Consider the following 21787-nt stretch of genomic DNA (forward strand, 5'->3'; position numbering starts at 1 on the left):
AAAATGCTTTCATATTTGCAAAGATTTAAATCTATGACTTCAAAGTTAGGTCTGAATATACACTACTCCACATCTATTCTAAAACGTTTTTTTTTTAATAAAAAATTATATATTTACAAAAATTTAAAATTATCAATTTAATTAATTTCAATTAACTCATATAATATTTTGGTTTGAGCCTCTAAAATAATAGGATCGGACCAAAGGATTGCGCCAGGGCCGGATTTTAGGCTGTGCAAGCTGGGCTACTGCACAGGGCCCCCAATTTTAGAGGGGCCCCAAATTTTAGAGGCCCAATATTTAATATTTACCTAGCTAGTTTAGAAATAAAAATTAAAAGTTTTCAATTAAATTTAAAAGGTTCTATGAAGAGATGGTAGAAATGTGTATTTATTGTATGGCCACAAAAACTTAAAATCCGGCACTCGGGTTGGATATCATATCATCATATCTAATCTGATGTCTGATCTCTCTTTCTTGTTCACTTTAGCTTGTTCTGCAACCGCTGATGAGAACCCAACCCAAGGTGGCAAGTATATATATATATATATATATATATACTAACCTTCTCCATATATATATACCAACATATATCAAGAATCATCAGGGCATTCAAGAATTCGATGAATTCAACAAAAGACATAAACATTATGCAGGATTGTGCAGACAATAACTGCGATTTTGTGGTGACGATGAAGAGCGAGGAAGTGGTGAAGGCTAGGCTGGGCGCGTACGAGCACTGGTTGCCCATGTCCAACTTAGACCTGCTAATCCCGCCATTAGATTTCGGAGTTTTCTTCTGCTACTACAACAATAATGCCATGGCCGCCATGAATGATAGCTGCTGCATTAGTCTTAGGTCGCCGGAGAAAATGGTGGGAGTTATTAAGAAAGCCCTGGCTGAGACACTGGTGTCCTTCTACCCATTTTGTGGAGAGGTGGTCCATAACGGCCATGGCGAGCCGGAGCTTCACTGCAACAACCATGGGGTCAACTTCAACCACGCTTACGCAGATGTTGAAATGAAGAATTTGGATCTGTTTCGCCCAGATGTTTCTGTCCATGGAAAGTTGGTCCCGGATAACACTACTACCGGGAAAGCGGGTGTGCTTTCTGTTCAAGTAAATATATACACTCACTCTTTGCACCTTAATTTTATTAAGAGTGGAGTTTTACTCACTCTTCCAAAATTTTCTTTTTTACCTGACATTTTTTTAATTGGACAATTAATTTTCTTCTTCTCCCGAAAGGTTGAATCCTAGCTCACACCCCGGGACGGGTGACTCAATGATTCAGCGGGCAAGGTTAAATGTCGGTGCACACAAGGGGATCTGTCCACTTTGGACATAATCTCCACACTAGCACCATTAAGGTTCAAACATTGCTCTCATATCCCTACTGAACCATTGAGTTAAACCCGTATGAACAACAATTAATTTTCTTTTTCAACTAATGGTGGAATCATTTAATTCATGAATATCCAAAGATTATAAGTTATATTATGATGAAAATAGCAGTTTCATTTTAACTCCATATTCACTTATTAATTATGATGACAATTTTTTTTAAAATTTAATTTTGAAGGCCTAACACAAGACTTTTTAGAGTAATAATATATTTACTCATACTTTTTACTCCATTTTCTACTTCCTATTGATGTGTTATGCTATGATTAATTTAAAAAATAAAATAGACTATTATTTTTATTCATTCACTTTTCTTTACCAAATAAAATTTATACAAATACAAATATTATACTCCATAAAATACATCTATCACTTCTCACCTTTTATCATGGGGGCAATGAGCAAACGATTATTAATGCAATGGGAATGTACGAGTTTAGCTACGCTTTCGAGGACTTAAATTTATATTGGTATGAAATGAACGTTCACCATACGTACCATAGAATGAAGAGATATTTATATAAACTAATAGAATATGTAGTAGGGTAATATGATTTGAGTTAGGGATTGAGTTATTAAGGTTGTCGGTTTGGTACATAATAAAGGTGAAGTGCGCTTTGATTTTTAGGCCCGTAATATATGGTACAAATAATTTATAATTTTTAAAAACTTGTGTATTAATATTGTTAAAACTCGAGTCACCGATTCTAACCTAATTTCTGAGTTCACAAATAATAATTTATTCTATTTGGTATACCTAGTAAAGTAGATGTGTGAACAATCATTTTTGTGTGGGCGGGCTTGACTATCAAATTATATCATAGATCAGGGTCTATTTTGTATTGTAGACCCTTGTTCAAAAATATCATTTAGATTATGTATTTATAGTTGACACATTTTGTACCTAAAGTTGATAGTTTTTGTACCTGTAATTATCATATTATGTTGGTCCACAAATAACTTTCAGATTTTGTATTTATAGTTGACACATTCTGTACCTGCAGTTGATAGTTTCTGTACCTGTAGCTATCATATTATGTGTCAACAATTATCAAGTTATTTGCTTACATGTACAAATATTATTAATTGTGGATACAAAATGTCTTAACTACAAGTACAAAATTTTTGTATCAGGGTTCACAATGCAATATGAACACTGGTCCATGGTATAACAATTGGGCTTGAGTTGCCTCAGGCTGACCTGTTGTTGACCGCAAATTATGCTGTGGAAACGTGTTCACCATGCGCATGGTGAACACATGGGTAGATCATATCCATAATTTCTATACTGTAAATTCATAATTTTATTTTTTTTTTTGAAAACGTAGATTCATAATTTTGTTTTTCATTTGTTGTTACAGATATTATGAATCTACAGTACAGAAATTATGAATCTACAATATAGAAATTATGAATCTACAGTATAGAAATTATGAATCTATAGTATAGAAATTATGAATCTACAGTATAGAAATTATGAATCTACAGTATACAAATTATGAATCTACAGTACAGAAATTATGAATATCTAGTATAGAAATTATGAATCTACAATATAGATATAGAAATTATGAATCTACAGTACAGAAATTATGAATCTACAGTATAGAAATTATGAATCTACAGTATAGATGTTATGAATCTACAGTATAGAAATTATGAATCTACAGCTTAGAAATTATGGATCTATCCCGTTAACAACAAATGAAAAACAAAATTATGAATCTACGTTTTCAGAAAAAAAAAATTATGAATCTACAGTATAGAAATTATGAATTTACCCCTGTGTTCACCATGGGCATGGTGAACATGTTTCAACAGCATAACTATTGGCTGTTGACTCTCTTACTATTTGGATGGATCGTTATGCTGTGCATCCGTATGCACCATGCATGGTGCATACGGATGCAAAAACAACGTCGTTTTATTAAAAACGCACATCCCACTTAAAAAAAAAATTAGTTTTGATTCCCCTCAACAGCATTATGTTGTTCATTCATTCTGGAATTTTAGTTCATAGATTATGGAATTTTAGTTCATTGATTATGGATATTTAGACGTGAATCGAAACTGATTTTTTTTCATTCATGCTGGATATTTAGTTCATTTATTATGGATATTTAGTTCATTCATTATGGATTTTTAGTTCATTCATTCTGGAATTTTAATTCATAGATTCTGGAATTTTAGTTCATCGATTCTGAAATTTTAGTTCATTGATTCTGGATATATAGTTCAAATTATGCACAATATAATGTTGTTGCTGGGAATCAAAACTGTTTTTTTTAAATGAGACTCGCGTTTTTAATAAAACGACGTCGTTTTTCCATCCGGATGCACAACATAATTTGCCTATTTGGATCGTTATGCTGTGGAACCGTGTCCACCTTGTATGTAAGGTGGACACGGTTCTATATTCATAATTACTTAATTATATATTTATAATTACAAAGTTATATATTCATAATTTTGAAACTTCATATTCATAATTATTGAATTCTATATTCACAATTACGGAACTCTATGTTTATAACTACTGAACTATATGCTCATAATTATAAAGCTATATATTCATAATTTTTTAACTTCATATTCACAATTATATTATTGAATCTCTATATTCATAATTATAGAACTATATGTTCATAATTATAGAACTATATGTTCATAATTTTTAAACTACATATTTATAATTATGAACAGTTTTAGAACCGTGTCCACCTTAACTTTAAAAGTGAAAATAATTAAAAATTAAATAATATATATTTATATGTATAAATTATTATTTATGTAGTTACATATTTAAATTATATTTTGCAACTTAAAAATTATTTCTTTGAAACATTACAAGAATACAAGTACATTTAAATATAATAATCAATATTTTTTATTATTTACATTTATTTTTATTATTATAACGTTTATATACAATTTAAAAATTATTTATTGACATATTTTTATTATAGTTCATAACTATTAAATAAAATCAAAATTAAAAGAAATCTTCGAAAAAGTTTTAAAGAAATAATCAATCTTTATTATAGATTAGAAATAATAATGATGGGGTAACGACCCCGGCCCAAGAGATAGGGGCCCAAAGAAAATAGATAGGAGAAGTGGGCCAGTGTAAAGAGGGGTCCGAAAAGTAATTGGGCCGAGTCCAGGAGCCGGCCCAGGCCCAAGCACGGGGCCCGGTTCAGAGCTACTAAAGAGGAGCCCAGTGGGAGCTTAGGCCGAAACGAGGAGTCGACCGAGGCCCAAGCCAGGGGAAGACTCGGTTCAAGGAGCCGTTGAGAGCATTGAAGAGGCTCGTTTAAAAGGGAGCCGTTAGGGCATTGAAAGCGGGACTCGGTCAGGCTGTTACAAGCCTGGAAGAGCCGTTGGTCGACCAAGTAATGGCGTCCAATGGCTCCATATCTTGATTAGCCTTGAAGTCGGCCATTAAGGGCCTTCAAGTCGGTAGAGGAGGAGCCGATATATAAAGGCTCCTCCATTCTTGTAAAAGGGGAGACAATTGAACACCCAGAGGGGGAGAATACCAAAAAGGTTCCGAGCACTAGCATTATCTCCGAGATAGGCATACCTTTTATTGAAAGGTGCACCCTCCAGCCAAAGGTTGTGTTGGACCTCCTTGGGCCCAAAAACCCTAAAACCATCACTGGCGCCGTCCGTGGGGATCGAAACTAAGAGTCACGTGTCCTCTTGAGTGAGGCAAGTCTGAGGAACGACAATTAGAATCTCAGTCGAATTAGAAAAGCTCCAGACATGGCAGGAAGTGAGGAACAATCGAGCCGTCATGACAATGGACGGGAGGCAGACCTGAGAAGCCAGCTGAATCGGAGAAATGCCCGGAGCCGGGAAAACGAGACAACACCGCCGCCGACACCACCGATAAACCAACAATTGCCCCAAGTCCTGCTCACCCCAGAGCAGCTGCGTGCAATCGGACGCGCCTGCGCCGAAGCAAGCCTAGGAATGAGAGAACAGTCCGTCACTCGCCAGCCGCAACGCGAGTTACAGCCGCCTCATAGGCCCGACAACCGGCAACAGAGCCGACGGGCCGAAAGCCAACCGGTACAGTCTGTTCATTCCCGGCTGGGCCCCAGCGTGGGACGTCGGTCGGCGAGAGAACGATTGGGTCGGAAGGAACCCAGTCGTGCCCCGTTAGCTGCTCGCGATCGACAAGCTGCACGAGAGAAGAACCGTACCAAAAGAGCCAGGACTGAGACTCGTCGCGTGGAGCAACCCCCCCGCAACCCCGACCAACCGGCTGAGTCTGAAGTCGGTGAGAGCACGGAATCCACGGGCAATCGCACCCAGGAGAGGGTCGAAGTGGCGAACTTAGTACAAGAAGTGCGAAATCTGAAAGAACGGATGGAGGGGAAAGCCAAATCCCCAGGACGTACGTTGCTGACCGCCTTACCCTTCTCGGACGAGGTTATGGCTTATAAGATACCGGGTGATTTCAAGTTCCCGGAGCGGGCCACGTTCGATGGAACTGGTGATCCCCGGGAACATTTGCTGAGCTACCAGGCTAAGATGCAGGTTTTGGGGGTACGAGATCCGGTCATGTGCCGCGCTTTCTTACCCACGTTGAAAGGGTCAGCACAAAGGTGGCTAGTAGCGTAGCCCTCGGGGTCGATTCACAACTTTGAAGAGCTGGCAGACCGCTTCATGAGCCATTATGCCGCTAATATCAAACCACAAAAGGACCTAACACACTTGGGCGATATTCGTCAGGATGAAGGCGAGTCCTTGAAAACCTATCTGGCCCGCTGGCAGAAAGAAATCCAGTCCATAGAGGAGGTTGAGGACCAGACGGCGCTCACCTTCTTCATTGAGTCCTTGCGGTCCGGCCAGCTATACCGAGACCTGAGGGACAATCGCCCGGCCACCTACGCAGAAGGCATTCATATGGCCAACAAGAGGGCCAACACAGAGCAGGCTATGAAGTATAAGCGGCAGCGCGAAGTCGGCGGATCCACCAGCGGGACGAGGACGCGAGCTGAAACCAAGGAAAGGCGCCCGGACGTAACTCGGCGACCCGAGGGCAGACGGCCATATGACAGACCCGTCGTCCACGCTTATCGGTCGATTCCTGAACGTCCGGTCCACGAGATACAAGCGGTTGCCCCGCCTCTGCCTCCGTCGACCGACGATCGCCCGACGAACGAAGAGATGGGTAAGACCTCTAAGTATTGTCGTTATCATAAATCTTATACTCACAGCACGGAGGAATGCTTCTACCTGAAGAAGATCATGGAGGGTATCATTCAGCAAGGAACCCCGCCTATTAATCAGTGGAGGCGAAGATCGGTCAATCGAGGGGATGAGGATCCCGCCGCCGTTGCCGAAAACAGTCAAGGCAAGCAGCCGACTCCCGAAGAGGAGGAGGCTCAGTGGCGTCAGAAGCCGGTTATCAACATGATAGTCGGCGGGCCGGAAGGTGGTGACTCAACGAACACCAGAAAAGCCTGGGCCCGCCAATTATACGTCGGAACGGTGTACGGGCGCGAGGAGAACCCTAAAAAGGTGTGCCGAGAGCCCATTGTGTTTACCGACCGAGATTTACCAGCCGGGGAAATACCGCATCGAGATGCGTTGGTTATAGCCATGGACATCAATGGCGTTGTCGTTCGACGAATCCTGGTAGACACCGGAAGCAGCGTCAATGTGCTGTACCTAGAAACCTTCATCAAAATGGGAATGACTCGAGAACAGCTGAGTCCTGTCAAAACCCCCCTCGCCGGTTTCACAGGGAACTCAGTGGAGGCGGAAGGATCGATCACACTTCCAGTTGAGATCGGCAGTTACCCAGACGTACAGAGACTCAGCATGAAGTTCATTGTGGTGAATCTGGCCTGTTCACATAACGCTATACTCGGCCGACCGGGTCTCGAGGATCTAGGAGCTCTGATTTCAATTGAGCATCTTTGTTTAAAATTCTGCACGCCAAACGGAATAAGCACGGTGCGCTGTGACCGTAAGGTCGCCCGCGACTGCTACCTACAGGCATGTAGGGGGATGGGCAAACGCGAGATACAGGTCCATGAGATCACCGAGAGGCCCCCAAAAAAGACGATAATACCACGTCCAGAGCCTGCCGTCGAGTTGGAAGAAGTCGAGATCGACTCCACGCAGCCGGACCGACGGGTCCGAATTGGAGTCGACCTCCCCGAGGAAGTAAAGGAAGAAATTAATAAGGTGCTCCGGGAACACCGGATGGTCTTCGCCTGGTGCCCGGAGGACATGCCGGGCGTCGACCGATCGATCATATCGCACAGACTCGCCGTGGATCCCGGGCATCGACCGGTTGTGCAGAAGAAGCGATACCTGGCCAACGACCGAAGAGAATTTGTGAAGAAGGAAGTGAGCACGCTACTCGCAGCCGGACACGTCCGCGAAGTTAAGTACCCGGAGTGGTTGGCGAATGTGGTCCTTGTACCCAAGCCCCCGGCGTGGCGGATGTGCGTGGACTACACCGACCTTAATAAGGCCTGGCCAAAAGACCCGTTTCCTTTACCTCGGATCGATCAACTGGTTGACGAGACTGCGGGGTCGGCGCTGTTGAGCTTTATGGACGCCTTTAGGGGGTACCATCAGATATTCATGCACTCGGCGGACGAAGAAAAGACCGCGTTTTTGACACCGGACGGAGTTTATTGTTACCGAATCATGCCCTTCGGGCTCAAGAACGCCGGAGCCACATATACCCGAATGGTGGCCCGATTGTTTCAGCATCTGCTGGGGAAATCGATGGCCGCGTACGTCGACGACATGCTCGTCAAGATCCGAGAGGAGAGCAAACACACAGAAGATTTGGCCGATTGCTTCAAGGTGATGATAAGGTACAACCTCCGGCTGAACCCTAAGAAATGCGCGTTCGCCGTGCAAGGTGGAAAGTTCCTGGGCTACATGGTCACCAAGCGAGGTATCGAGCCTAACCCTGAGAAAGTACAGGCCATCGTCGACATGCAGCCTCCCAGCACTATAAAAGACCTGCAACGGCTGACCGGCCGGTTGGCCGCCCTTAGCCGCTTCCTAAGCAAAGCGGCAGATAAGACCGTGCCTTTCTTCGAAGCCATGAAGAAGAAGGAAGGATTCGCTTGGACCCCGGAGTGCCAGCAGTCGTTTGAAGAATTGAAACAATACCTCTCGACACCCCCGGTATTGTCTACCCCCCAGGCGGGCGAGCCCTTGTTTCTGTACTTAGCCGCCTCTTGCAAGGCGGTGAGTTCGGTGTTGGTCCGAGAGGAAGAGCGAGTCCAGCACCCAGTTTATTACGTGAGCCGGTCTCTGAAGGCTGCTGAGTCAAGGTATACCGCCTTGGAAAAAATTGTATACGCGTCGGTGACACCGTGCGCAAGTTGGCGCCCTACTTCCAAGCCCACACCGTCCGAGTACTGACAGACCAACCTCTCGGAAGTGTTTTGCGAAACCCATCGTCGTCCGGCCGCCTGGTAAAATGGGCCGTAGAACTAACCCAGTATGGGATTGAGTACCAGCCCCGGCCTTCCATAAAAGGACAAGCCTTAGCCGACTTCTTGGTCGAATGCACGGCGAGCGAGGAAGAGAAGGAACACGCCACGGAGAACTGCTTAGGCGAGTGGTGGGAAATGCATGCGGACGGAGCATCAAGTCGACAGCACTGTGGAGGTGGTGTTGTGCTCATCACTCCCGAAGGATTCCGACTGTACTATGCCTTGAGCTACCTGTTCCAAGCCTCCAACAACGAGGCCGAGTACGAAGCTGTGTTAAACGGCCTCAGACTCGCCAGGGCCCTAGGGGTCGAGAGGTTACGAGTCAAGACTGACTCTAGGTTAGTAGTCAGGCAGATCTCAGGCACGTACGAAGCCAAGAATGCCCGGATGACTCTATATAGAGAGCGCGCAGTCGAGATGTTAAAAGAATTCGAAGCCTACGAAATAGAGTATATATCCCGGATGGATAACATAGAGGCGGACATATTATCCAAGATTGCCTTGGAGGGAGTACCGGACCACTTGGCAAAAATCTGTCAGAGGGAGGAGCTAAGTCGACCAAGCGTTGAAGAAACACCGTTAAGGATCCAGCAAGTGACCGGCGAAGAATGGGACCGAGAGAAAAACCCCGAGATGTTCTGGATAGAGGACATCCGGCGATTCATAGAAAAAGGCAAGTTACCGCTAGACCCGGGAGTCGCCGCAAGGGTTCGACGAAAGGCCCCCTCTTTCCAAATCATTGATGGGCAACTACATAAACGATCATTCGGAGGACCTTTGTTAAAATGTTTGCTAAGGCCCGAGGCCGAGAAAATAATGGACGAAGCCCACAGAGGCATTTGTGCCGCGCACCAAGGCGCCCACACGCTTGCTCGGAAGTTAGTCGTCAAAGGATATTATTGGCCAACCATGATGCGAGATTGTATTGAATGGATATCCAAGTGCAGCGTTTGCCAGGCATTCACCAAGAAAGACACTCGGCCAGCTACTTTTTACACGCCGGTCACCACCGCTATCCCATTTGCCAAGTGGGGGATTGATTTGCTGGGCCCATTACCAGTCGCCCCCAGAGGCTTGAAGTTCTGTGTCGTAGCTATCGACTACTTCACCAAGTGGGTTGAGGCGGAACCACTGGCTACCATAACCGAGTACCAATGCCGACGCTTTCTGTGGAAAAGGGTGATTTGCCGCTTCGGCCTGCCCGAACACATTGTCAGCGACAACGGGCGACAGTTTGATTGTCAGGCATTCGCTGACTTCTGCCGCCGGCATGATATCCGCCACACTAAAGTGTCGGTGGCATACCCGCAGGCCAACGGACAAGTCGAGAACGTGAACCGAACGCTGGTGGATGGGATTCGGAAGAAATTGGAAGATATTCGAGGGAATTGGGCGGATGAGCTTGACCGAGTCCTATGGGCTTATCGCACTACCCAACGACGAGCAACGGGAGAGAGTCCGTTCTCCCTCGCGTACGGCTTTGAGGCCAAGGTTCCAATTGAGGTGGTCGAACCCACTCACCGGGTCCGTACCTATTCAGACACGGAGAACGAAGAGAGTCTTCGAATTGAGAAAAATTTCTTAGAAGAAAAGAGGGAAGCCGCGAGTGCGCGAATGATTGAATACCAACAGGCGGTAAAAAGATATCGCGATCGGAGGATTCGTCCGCGATCTTTCCAGGTCGGCGACCTCGTACTACGGAATCGACAGGCCAGTCAACCCACCGAAGGGGGCAAGCTTGCGGTTAAGTGGGAGGGACCATACCGCATCGCCGCGGTTGTCCAAGCTGGAACCTACAAATTGGAAACCATGGAAGGCAAGCCCGTGGACCGGATTTGGAACGTTATCCACCTGAAGAAGTTCTACTAATAGAAAGGGACAAAACATGTATGGGCCCAAGGGTCCTGAAAGACTTGAATAAAAGTACAAGTTACGGTTAATCATTCCAGGGACTCGGCGAGAAAGAGTTAGGAAACAAGGGCCCAGACCCTTAGTCGTTTCCGTGAAAAAGCCAAGAGGAGTCGCCTCGACTGAGGGACTCGGCAAGTATTTAAAGAAACAACGGGGCACTGACCCTAAACGTTTCTGAGAAAGAAAAAGCCTAAGGAGTCGCCTCGACTGAGGGACTCGGCGAGAAAGAGTTAGGAAACAAGGGCCTAGACCCTTAGTCGTTTCCGTGAAAAAGCCAAGAGGAGTCGCCTCGACTGAGGGACTCGGCGAGTATTTAAAGAAACAACGGGGCACTGACCCTAAACGTTTCTGAGAAAGAAAAAGCCTAAGGAGTCGCCTCGACTGAGGGACTCGACGAGAAAGAGTTAGGAAACAAGGGCCCAGACCCTTAGTCGTTTCCGTGAAAAAGCCAAGAGGAGTCGCTTCGACTGAGGGACTCGGCGAGTATTTAAAGAAACAACGGGGCACTGACCCTAAACGTTTCTAAGAAAGAAAAAGCCTAAGGAGTCGCCTCGACTGAGGGACTCGGCGAGAAAGAGTTAGGAAACAAGGGCCCAGACCCTTAGTCGTTTCCGTGAAAAAGCCAAGAGGAGTCTCCTCGACTGAGGGACTTGGCGAGTATTTAAAGAAACAACGGGGCACTGACCCTAAACATTTCTGAGAAAGGAAAAGCCTAAGGAGTCACCTCGACTGAGGGACTCGGCGAGAAAGAGTTAGGAAACAAGGGCCCAGACCCTTAGTCGTTTCCGTGAAAAAGCCAAGAGGAGTCGCCTCGACTGAGGGACTCGGCGAGTATTTAAAGAAACAACGGGGCACTGACCCTAAACGTTTCTGAGAAAGAAAAAGCCTAAGGAGTCGCCTCGACTGAGGGACTCGGCGAGAAAGAGTTAGGAAACAAGGGCCCAGACCCTTAGTCGTTTCCGTGAAAAAGCCAAGAGGAGTCGCCTCGACTGAGGGACTCGGCAAGTATTTAAAGAAACAACGGGGCACTGACCCTAAACGTTTCTGAGAAATAAAAAGCCAAAGGAGTCGCCTCGACTGAGGGACTCGGCGAGAAGGAGTTAGGAAACAAGGGGCCAGACCCTTAGTCGTTTCCGTGGAAAAGCCATGAAGAGTCGCCTCGACTGAGGGACTCGGTGAGCAGTTAAAGAAACAAGGTTAAAGAAAAAGTGTCGAGCCCAAGATAATACGCAAAGGAAGATAAAACGGGAATTTTATTAAAGTTAAAAAAGGCCCGAGAAGGAGGCCAGCCTTTACAAAAGGGACTATCCCAAAAGAATAGCCCTAAACTACTGGGGAGGGGGTGTCAACATCAATCCCCTCGACTTGAGCCCCTACTGTTGGTCCAGTCAAAGAACAGAAGAAGGGTCCTCAGCCTGAAGAGAGGACTCGGCGAGCTCGGGGGGTGTTGCTGAAGGAAGAGTCGCCGGACCAGAGGCTGCCGGAAGAGCTACCGGGTCCACAGCTGCCGATGGCCCTTCAGTCGCCGGAAGAGCATCTATCACGGGCTTGAGGCCCCAGCCCTCGGGAGTGAAAGAGGAGTCGCGGACCAACAAGGCAGAGTGGATTTCTGTTTGCGCCTCGCGAAAGCCGAGGCGATAGTCACGCTCGCCCCAAGTCCAGGAGGAACTCGTCACCATCCGGCGTCGACAGCCACTCCTTAGCAATTTCTTTCTGGCGAGCCTCTATCGCTGCCTTCACCTCCGCCTCGAAGGCGGCCGACTTCTTGTACTCCTCAACAGAGGTCGCAGCAATCGTCGCCACCTTGTCCCGCTCCTCCTCCCACTGACGGGTGACCCTCAGCATATCGGAATTGTGCACCTCCACCACCTTGAGGTGCTTCGCCTGCTCTTCCAGAAAGGCCTCCTCCGTCTGGCGTAGCTTGAGGGTCACAGACCGCATCTCGGCCCTGTAGTTCTGCAGCCGGTTGCTCATCTCCATCTGGAAGGTGAGGTTCTGCGAAACGGCCACAAGTCAGATAATAAAAGGAAAGAAGAATGAGAAGAATTAAGTTGGGAACACTTACACGGTACGATTGACGCAGCGAGGCCTCGATAATGTACTCATCCCCCAGAGCGTGAGTCGCCGACACGTCCTTAGGCAGGAGGACGTTAGCACACCACTTTCGGACGGAGGAGGCACCCATCCAGATCTGGGCATCCTCCTCTACCTCATGGCACAGCCGGATCCTTTTCGGAGCCGGCTCATCAGTTTGACCGGCCGGGCGCTTAGAGCCCGGACTCTCTGTCTGAGGAGGAGGCGGCTGCCGAGTGGGCGACACGACGGGCGAAGGAGTCAAATCCACCACGTTACGAGGTAGTGGGGGAGTCGACCTGGGGGCAGGAGACGGTTGGGAGGAGGAAGCAGCAGCAGTGCCAGAAGTGCGCTGGGTCAGCCGACGCCTCATCTTTTCGGCTCTATCCGCCATCACTGGAGTCGGTTCAACCGCTTCGTCGGAGCTGGAGGAGTCGGAGTCGTACGTACCTGCGAAAGGGAGGAAACGCCATGAAGTATTCCGAGTCAGAATATGACAAGATAAGAAAAGAAAAGGAACGAGGGGTAACGAAGACTACCTACGGTGGCCGCACCTTCCGGCAGCAAGCCACGCTTAGCCATGGCCCGGACTCGGGACCAGTACTTGACGGAGTACGGCCCAAAGCCCTTCAAGAACTCGCCGCCCAGGACCGCATCATCGGAAGGGACGGCACGCCGAGAGCAAGGCTTGAATAGAGCGGCCGGCCACAAGGTCGGAAAGGTGAAGAAGAGAAAGCCGGGCGGACGAAGAAGTAGAGGAGCTTCCAGTCCTTAATGGAATCGGACAGCCCCTCGAAAAGTTGTCGCCCCGGGCGAGCGGCAACTTGAACAAAGCCAGGCGAGTGCGAGCCAACCTTGTTCACGGTGAAGAGATACCGGAACAGGCCTAGATCCGGCTCGCACAACCACCAGTGGCAGAGGTTGACAAAATAGGTGAGGAGTCGGTGAGAATTGGGCACTAATTGGCCCGGAACTAAGTTATAATGGCGGTAAAAAAGGGAAAGGAAAGGACACGGAGGAACTCGGAAGCCAAAGGCAACCGAGTGCAAGTGAATGCCGACACAACCCTCGGGGGGGGTCGTAAATTTGCCGGCCCTCCGGGGCGAGGACTACGGCTGAAGGCCCAAGAAGGTATTGGGCCATTTCCAGGTCCACCGCATTAACAACGGACGGTGGCCCGGAAGGGCAGACGATGGAATCGAACTTGCCCCGCGGCCGTCCAATGCCACCTGGCAGAGCCGCCACCGTCGTCAAAGGAGCGGGGCTCAACGGAGTAACCGACCCCGAAGAAGAGGGGGTCGGAGGAAGAGAAGACGTCGGAGGAAGAGAAGACGTCGATGGAACGTCCGCCGGAAGTTCCATACGACGAAGAGAAGACGTCGATGGAACGTCCGCCGGGAGTTCCATACGACGCGGAGGAGAAGAAGAAGACGAAGAAGGAGAAGAAGAAGAGGGAGAGGTCGCCTCCGAGTTATCAACCGAGTAACGACGGGAAGAAGAAGAATGCGAGGAAGAAGACATTACCTAAGTCAGGAGGGAGATCAGAGGAACTACAGAGTGGCCGGAGAAGCTCAAAGTTGAAGTTGAAAGGAAAGACTAGAGAAGAAGAATGGAAAGAGAGACGAAATGGCTATTTAAAGGGGAGGAATCTCAAAGGACGGCCACGTGCCACCTTCTCGTTGGAGGAAGTGGAGGTGACGGGATATGAAGGGACGCCGCATTTAATGCCTCAAAAGGCGGGGTGACGGTTCAGGCCTAGGGTTAGCCCACAGACGGCGCGTCTGCCCTAGGCTAGGGTGGAACGTCAGTGACCCGGCCTGCTAAGCCGGAAGCCCGTAGTGGGCCGTGGCCTCTGGGCCCACGAGATACGAGCTGGAAGCTTCTAGAACGACCCGGTAGAACCCGGCTCATCGAATGATGTCAGCCGAGTTCAAGAAGAGACTCTAGTAACTAGGTCGGCAATCAGACTCGGCGACTCCCTCATCAGGAGGGTCTCGCCATAGCGAGACTAGGAATCAGTCGCATAGACCAGAGGTCGGACGACAAAATACTAAGAAAATGTGGGGTCGGACAGAAAAACACACAGTTTATTTAACTAGTACGAGGATTACAAGGCCCAGAACTCGGCCGATGCAAATTACAAAAGAAAGACAGGTCAAGGCTTGGCTTCTTTCTCTGTCGACGGGCGAGCAGTCGGAGGGCCTTCCAGGAGGTACTGAGAGCGGAAAGGCAGAGGACTCGGCTCAGGCTCAGGCATTTCGTCCAAATATACGGCGGGCTTCCCGTCGTCGATCATTTGCAAGGGCCTCTCCAAGGCGCTCGGCGACATGGCAACTCCAAAAAGGGGAGGAGCCTCCCACTTCTCTTCCACCATTGGTTCTGGATCCTCCACCACAGGCTCCATCTCCACGTCGATAGGCTCCCTACACATCAGGTCCAGCATGTCTGGAGGCACCACGATGGGGTCTGAAGCCGAGTCGCCCACCAAACGACCTCCGTTAGCCAACCTCTTCTGCCTCAATTGCTCCAGACGAGCATGCTCCTTGTTACGAATGGACCAGCGGCGATTACCGTCCATATAACTCATAGCGCCGTATCTTCGCAAAGTGGAGAATGTTGCGATTTGCATCAACTGTAAAGGGCCTTTATATAGCCCAGCGAAGGCAAATACCTAGGCGATAATCGCGGAGGAGATTATAACTGACATAACTGAGCCAGATTAGACGGATGACGCGAATCTCTATCAGAGATTAGTTCCATCAGATTCGCTCGAGAAGAGCGAGATTCGCACGCCAACGCAGAGAAGATTGGATTCGCCCAAGATATGGGGAATCTTGCAGGTGTCAGACTGAAAAGATTCTGATGACGTGACCGACTCCTTGACCAGTCGTCCGGATGAGTACGCAATAGAACACGACAAAACATAAGGCAAGGATAGGATTTATTATTATTATTATTATTGCAAAAAGGAGGATACAAATGGCAAGGAGCTTATTACAATAAGGAATATGAAAATGCTCCTAAAAGAAATTCCTCCGAACTATGGCCGACTCCGGTACATACGATCACTCGCCAGGCAAGGAGGAGTCGCCCCCAAAGAACCCCCCCGATGGTCCAGGCGGGGATGGACAGAACGAGTCCCAGAAAGCTGGCATGAGTCGTCGTGGCGCAATTGGCTCCTTGTCATCCGGATACACCTCCAGGTAGCGGGCGTAATCCTCATCATTCATCAGGCCCGTAACCGGCCCGTCCAGGTCGTCCAGCGGAATCGAGAAGGTCATTTTGAAAGTAAGTTGCTCTGGAACCGCCACCTCAACAAAGGACCCATCTTGAGAAGTCACTCGGGCAGTCGTGGGAGTAGGCGGATGGCGTGAAGGCGGAGCGACCTCGCGTCGAGTAGGAGTCGGCGGCTGAGAAGCTGAAGATATAGCGCCGGCAGGAGACCTCTGAGGGGCTGGGCGAGGAGTCTTCTTCTTGTGTTCTCGTTCAGGCCGAGTCCGCTTGGAGGGCAGCGGACGCCAAGGAGACCCGAAGTCAATCCGTTTTCCTTTCAGAGGAGAACGACCCATGATGGACTTGTGAAGGTGAGAGAGAAGGGAGGACGCCATTTATAGGTGCCAAGTTTAGACGGAAGAATCCAAACGGCCCCGCGAGATCCGGAGGGAATGGCTGAGGATCCGGACGTTACCGAAAACTATTCAAGGCGAAGATACGGTGATTGAAGGAGATGGACAGTTGCTACTTTTCCAAACCCAGGCTAGCGGACCGGGTATGGAAAAGTGAGGGACTAGTTGATGGGGTAAGGACCCCGGCCCAAGAGATAGGGGCCCAAAGAAAATAGATAGGAGAAGTGGGCCAGTGTAAAGAGGGGTCCGAAAAGCAATTGGGCCGAGTCCGGGAGCCGGCCCAGGCCCAAGCACGGGGCCCGGTTCAGAGCTACTAAAGAGGAGCCCAGTGGGAGCTTAGGCCGAGACGAGGAGTCGACCGAGGCCCAAGCCCAGGGGAAGACTCGGTTCAAGGAGCCGTTGAGAGCATTGAAGAGGCTCGTTTAAAAGGGAGCCGTTAGGGCATTGAAAGCGGGACTCGGTCAGGCTGTTACAAGCCTGGAAGAGTCGTTGGTCGACCAAGTAATGGCGTCCAACGGCTCCATATCTTGATTAGCCTTGAAGTCGGCCATTAAGGGCCTTCAAGTCGGTAGAGGAGGAGCCGCTATATAAAGGCTCCTCCATTCTTGTAAAAGGGGAGACAATTGAACACCCAGAGGGGGAGAATACCAAAAAGGTTCCGAGCACTAGCATTATCTCCGAGATAGGCATACCTTTTATTGAAAGGTGCACCCTCCAGCCAAAGGTTGTGTTGGACCTCCTTGGACCCGAAAACCCTAAAACCATCAAATAATAAATAAATTATTTTACAAATTAAAATTATTTTTCAAAAAACTATACAAGAAATCAAGAATCAATAGTGTAAAATTAATAAGAATAAATTTACAAATCACAATTGCTAAGTAGTAAGAAAAAGGTATTCAAAAAAAAAAAAAAAAAAAAAAAGTAGTAAAAAAAAAGTTTTAAATTTTGAAATAGAGAATGGTTTTTCTTTAAAAGGGCCTAGAAACTGGGCCGGCTCATTAAAAAATAATGACTTAGCCTAGTCCATATTACAAGCCAAGCTAGCCCTAGCCCATGCCATGTATAACAAATTGTTATACCGTTGACTAATGTTCACTTTGTATTGTAGATTTTGGTTTAAACTGACATTTAAATTATGTGTTTACGGTCAATATATTATTTACATTCAATTAATAAATTATGTGTCTGTTACAATTAACATATTATGAAAATTTAATTAAAAATCACTTCAAGTCCCATTAATCAAACTAGATAAATAAAATGGGACATAAGAAGTATAAATACCCAATTTCGTCGTAGACTATGATGGTTTTTATCAATTTAGTTCTAAATATCCTTTAATTTTGTGCTTAATTGAGTCTTGGAATGTGATGATTTTACCTAATTGAGTTATATATTTATTAAGATAGCTTGATAATTTCACATCTATTAATACCTAATTTAATCGTTGACTATAGTAATTTAACATAATTTAGTCGTCAACTATAATGATTTTACCTAATTTAGTCATCTTATACTGTGTGGTTTTTTTTTTTTTTTAGTGCTTGATTCTAACAATAGACAACACTATCAAGTCAGTGACCTAATTAAACAAATGTTGATGACTAAATCAAGAAAACTGTCAAGCACATTATGCTTAAATGATATGTAGTGATTCTTCCAGAGGTCATAAGATGGGGAGCTTAACTCTGTATTTTTTGTTATCAACCTCAAAATTGATTAGATTTTTTTTTTTTTTGAAAGGAAAATTGATTAGATTTAATCTGAGGTGATCAGGTGACAGAACTGAAATGCGGCGGGCTTGTGGTTGGATGCACATTCGATCACCGCGTCGCCGATGCCCACTCAGCAAACATGTTCTTGGTGGCCTGGGCTGATACCGCCCGTGCAAACAATACATCTTTCCGTCCATCTTTCCGGCGATCTCTGCTCAATCCACGCCGCCCTCCTTCCCACTACCCATCCCTAGATGAGATGTACTTGATGAGATCTTCCCTCCCACCGCCGCCAATCCACGACGATGATGAAGACCGCCTCATCAGCCGCATCTACTACGTCCCCTCCGACCAAATCGCGCTCCTCCAGTCCCTGGCCAGCGGCGGCGGACAACGGCGGAGCAAACTCGAGTCCTTCAGCGCTTTCCTCTGGAAAACCGTCGCCCAAGGCTGCAAAGGCGGCGGCGATGACGGGAAGAGATGCCGGCTAGGAGTCGTCGTAGACGGGCGGCAAAGAATGATGAAAAGCTGTTTTTCTCCCTCCGCCCTGCAAAGCTACGTCGGAAACGTCCTTTCGGTTCCGTTTTCCGAAGCGAGCGTGACGGAGCTCCGATCAACGCCGCTGAGTGGGGTCGCGGAGAGGGTGCACGCGTGCTTGGAGAACGCGGCGAGGGAATCCCATTTCTTGGCTCTGATCGACTGGGTGGAAGTGCACAGGCCGGAACAGGCGATCGTGAGGGTTTACTGTAAGGAAGAGGGGCAAGAAGCCGCCGTGGTGGTGTCGTCCGGGCTTAAGTTTCCGGTGTCGCAAGTGGACTTCGGATGGGGCGCGCCGGGTTTCGGGTCTTACCATTTTCCATGGGGCGGTCAAACGGGATATGTGATGCCGATGCCAAGTGTCCATTGCAATGGAGATTGGATCGTGTATGTGCACCTGTTGAAGAGGTACTTGGATGTGCTGGAGACGCAGGCTGCTCATGTCTTCAAGCCCTTAAATCATATATATCTTAACACCTCATTTCCGGCCTCCCGTTGATAATTAAGCAATGACATGTGGGCAAATTTATCCTAGACACAGCTGTGTGGATCATGGTCTAAAACAACATCATTGAATTTTATGAATTAGAACATTGTACATTATGTGTTACAATAATGAAAGTTCTGTAATAAAGATAATGTACTTTAAAATTAGAATAATGTATATTATGTTTTAGAATAGTGCACATTATGAATTATAAAAATGTATGTTCCATTGGGTTACGTGAATTTTTTTTTTACTCAAAAAGACGTCATTATTTAATCATGGTCCACACAGCTATAGATCCACACAATATCTATGGATGACATGTGCTCATGTGGTCATTTCGAGACCGTCACCAATAACCTATAAAGTTCACCTAAAATTTAGTTTAAATAATTTTTTTTTACCTAATATTTAAAATATTTTTGGATATATTCATTTAATGACATGTATATAAATATATATATATTTTACTTTGAATTCTAATATAGTAATATATGTGAAATTTTAATATCCGATATCCGGACCAAAGTTGTATTATGATATAACATAACTAAAAATATCTGAACCAATAATCAATATAATTGAGTTCAATCAAAATATAAAAATTAATATAGAATTCAATTTTTAACTTTGATAATGTGAATAATGTCCAACTATTAGCATAAGCAAATAAGTTATATTTAATTAAGTAAAGCAAGTAGAAAAGATTGAAGATAAATGAATGTAATCATAGTAATGAATAAATATGTAAGTAGACAATGGTAAAATGTGGTTACAGTGACATATAGTCAAATAAATGATAGAAAATTCTATTTTCTATTTAGAAAATAGTTTTTAATTAATAGTTTTTCACTTTTCTAGAAAACTAAAAAAAGTGTTTCCAATTTGAATTAATTTCACTTTTGGTCCCACGACTTTAGAGGATCTATCACTTTTGGTGCACAACTTTAAAAGTTTTCAATTTTGGTGCCTAACTTTGTTGTTTTTATCAATTTTGGTCCTTTCAACCAAATTGACGATGAAATATTGCCGGACTTTATATTTTTAGGGGTAAAATCGTCATCCCAAGGAAACACCTTCAATATCTAAACAAAATCACTCTAAAATCATATCTATAGGTGTTTGATCGATGAGAATAATTGGGAAGACGGACAGAAACTAGACACAGATCTATGAGATTTATAGCATCGACGATTGCCAAACTCTTATATTTTTCTTAACATGATTTTTCTTTTGTTTAGATATTGAATATCTTTCCTTGGGATGACGATTTTGCCCCTAAAATGTAAAATCCGGCAATATTTCGCAGTCAATTTGGTCAAAAGGACCAAAATTGATAAAAATAACAAAGTTAGACACCAAAATTGAAAAAATTTAAAGTTGTGCACCAAAAATGATAGAACCTCTAAAGTCGTGGGACCAAAAGTGAAATTAGTTCTTTCCAATTTTTACAATGGAAAACTGTGCTAGTAAACATGCTTTTTGTTTCTGTTCTCTAATTTTCTAGAAAACTGGAGAAATTTTTCAGTTAGTAAACGAGCCCTTGAAAATTTTCCGGTTTCATAGCCTAGTACGTGATTGAAATATTATGGTTTAGTCGGTATGTTGGTGCCTAAGCAACCAAACATTCTAATTACTGAAAAAGTGGTTGAAAATTTTGCTTACTTAGATTAGTGATCAAAATTATGAGAATTTTTATAGATTCCAAAAATAGCTAGTGAGAAGGTTTGTGTTTTCTTAAAATCTTTCGATTTCCAATCACTTTTAGATTGTCGAAAATCTAAAACGGGGGAGAGACATCATTCCACTATTTGAAAAACAAGTTCGCACCCTTTGCTTTAGCTAAAGCGTAAGCAAGCTTGTTCAAGTTACGACTAACATAATGAACACTACAATCCAATAAAGCATGAATAAGAGCAGAACACTCAACAACTAAAGAACCTACGTAGGAACGCGGTAATTTAAAATTTATGTATAAATTTATATGTTAACTTCATGTATGAACTATTTTTTTTGCTATGCCCCTGACTTGTAAAATGATAGGACCGAGGCGAATTATAAAAGTACTCTTATAAATAATTTGAAAATAAAATAAGTAAGAAACAAAAATTTTTATTTTTATTTTTCTCTAAAATACATGTCAATATTAAAATATATTTTTGAAAATAAAAAAAAATCAATATTTTTATTTTATTATTATTTAATAGAAATACTTTACAACAGCCAATAGTTTCGAAGCAAAATGCCCACAGATTAGGTGTTCCGTTCGTTTTATTCTTATCGTGTTTCCAAAGTGCAACGGATAAGAATTTATATAATATATATGTTCTCCAAAACAAAAAGAATTTATGTAATATGTAAAAAAGAAAAAGATTATTTTCTCTGTCTCTCTCTTTCTACTTGTTTTAAATGTTAGTAACTATATTAAAATGTAATAATCTATTACAATGTAATATTCGCGAATAAATAAAAACCTAATCATTGCTATTACTGCCCAAATTTTGTAATTTATAATTTAAATGATGAGATATTTTTCCAATGGGCTTGC

General features: G+C 45.1%; 1 protein-coding gene across 2 annotated transcripts; it reads left to right on the forward strand.

Annotated features, from left to right (window-relative positions):
• The first annotated feature begins 454 nt into the window (after window positions 1–454).
• LOC109164687 (shikimate O-hydroxycinnamoyltransferase-like) lies at window positions 455–19265 on the forward strand. Of its 2 annotated transcripts, XM_019313224.1 has the most exons (3): window positions 455–526; window positions 657–1121; window positions 18277–19265. In XM_019313224.1, exons 1-3 carry the CDS (start codon window positions 509–511, stop codon window positions 19249–19251), a joined length of 1458 nt encoding a protein of 485 aa, XP_019168769.1. In that variant the 5' UTR covers window positions 455–508; the 3' UTR covers window positions 19252–19265. The 2 variants fall into 2 exon arrangements, with proteins under 2 accessions (XP_019168769.1, XP_019168768.1); XM_019313223.1 differs by lacking the exon at window positions 455–526 and having other exon boundaries at window positions 575–1121.
• Window positions 19266–21787: the final 2522 nt, after the last annotated feature.

Source organism: Ipomoea nil, unplaced genomic scaffold, assembly GCF_001879475.1.
Source record: "Ipomoea nil cultivar Tokyo-kokei standard unplaced genomic scaffold, Asagao_1.1 scaffold3069, whole genome shotgun sequence".
In the NCBI taxonomy this organism is placed as follows: domain Eukaryota; kingdom Viridiplantae; phylum Streptophyta; class Magnoliopsida; order Solanales; family Convolvulaceae; genus Ipomoea; species Ipomoea nil.

Coding starts and splice junctions, on each gene's coding strand:
- LOC109164687 (XM_019313223.1), top strand. CDS start 624: ATGAATTCAACAAAAGACATAAACATTATGCAGGATTGTGCAGACAAT. Junction 1,122..18,276: donor CGGGTGTGCTTTCTGTTCAA/GTAAATATATAC, acceptor TGAGGTGATCAG/GTGACAGAACTGAAATGCGG.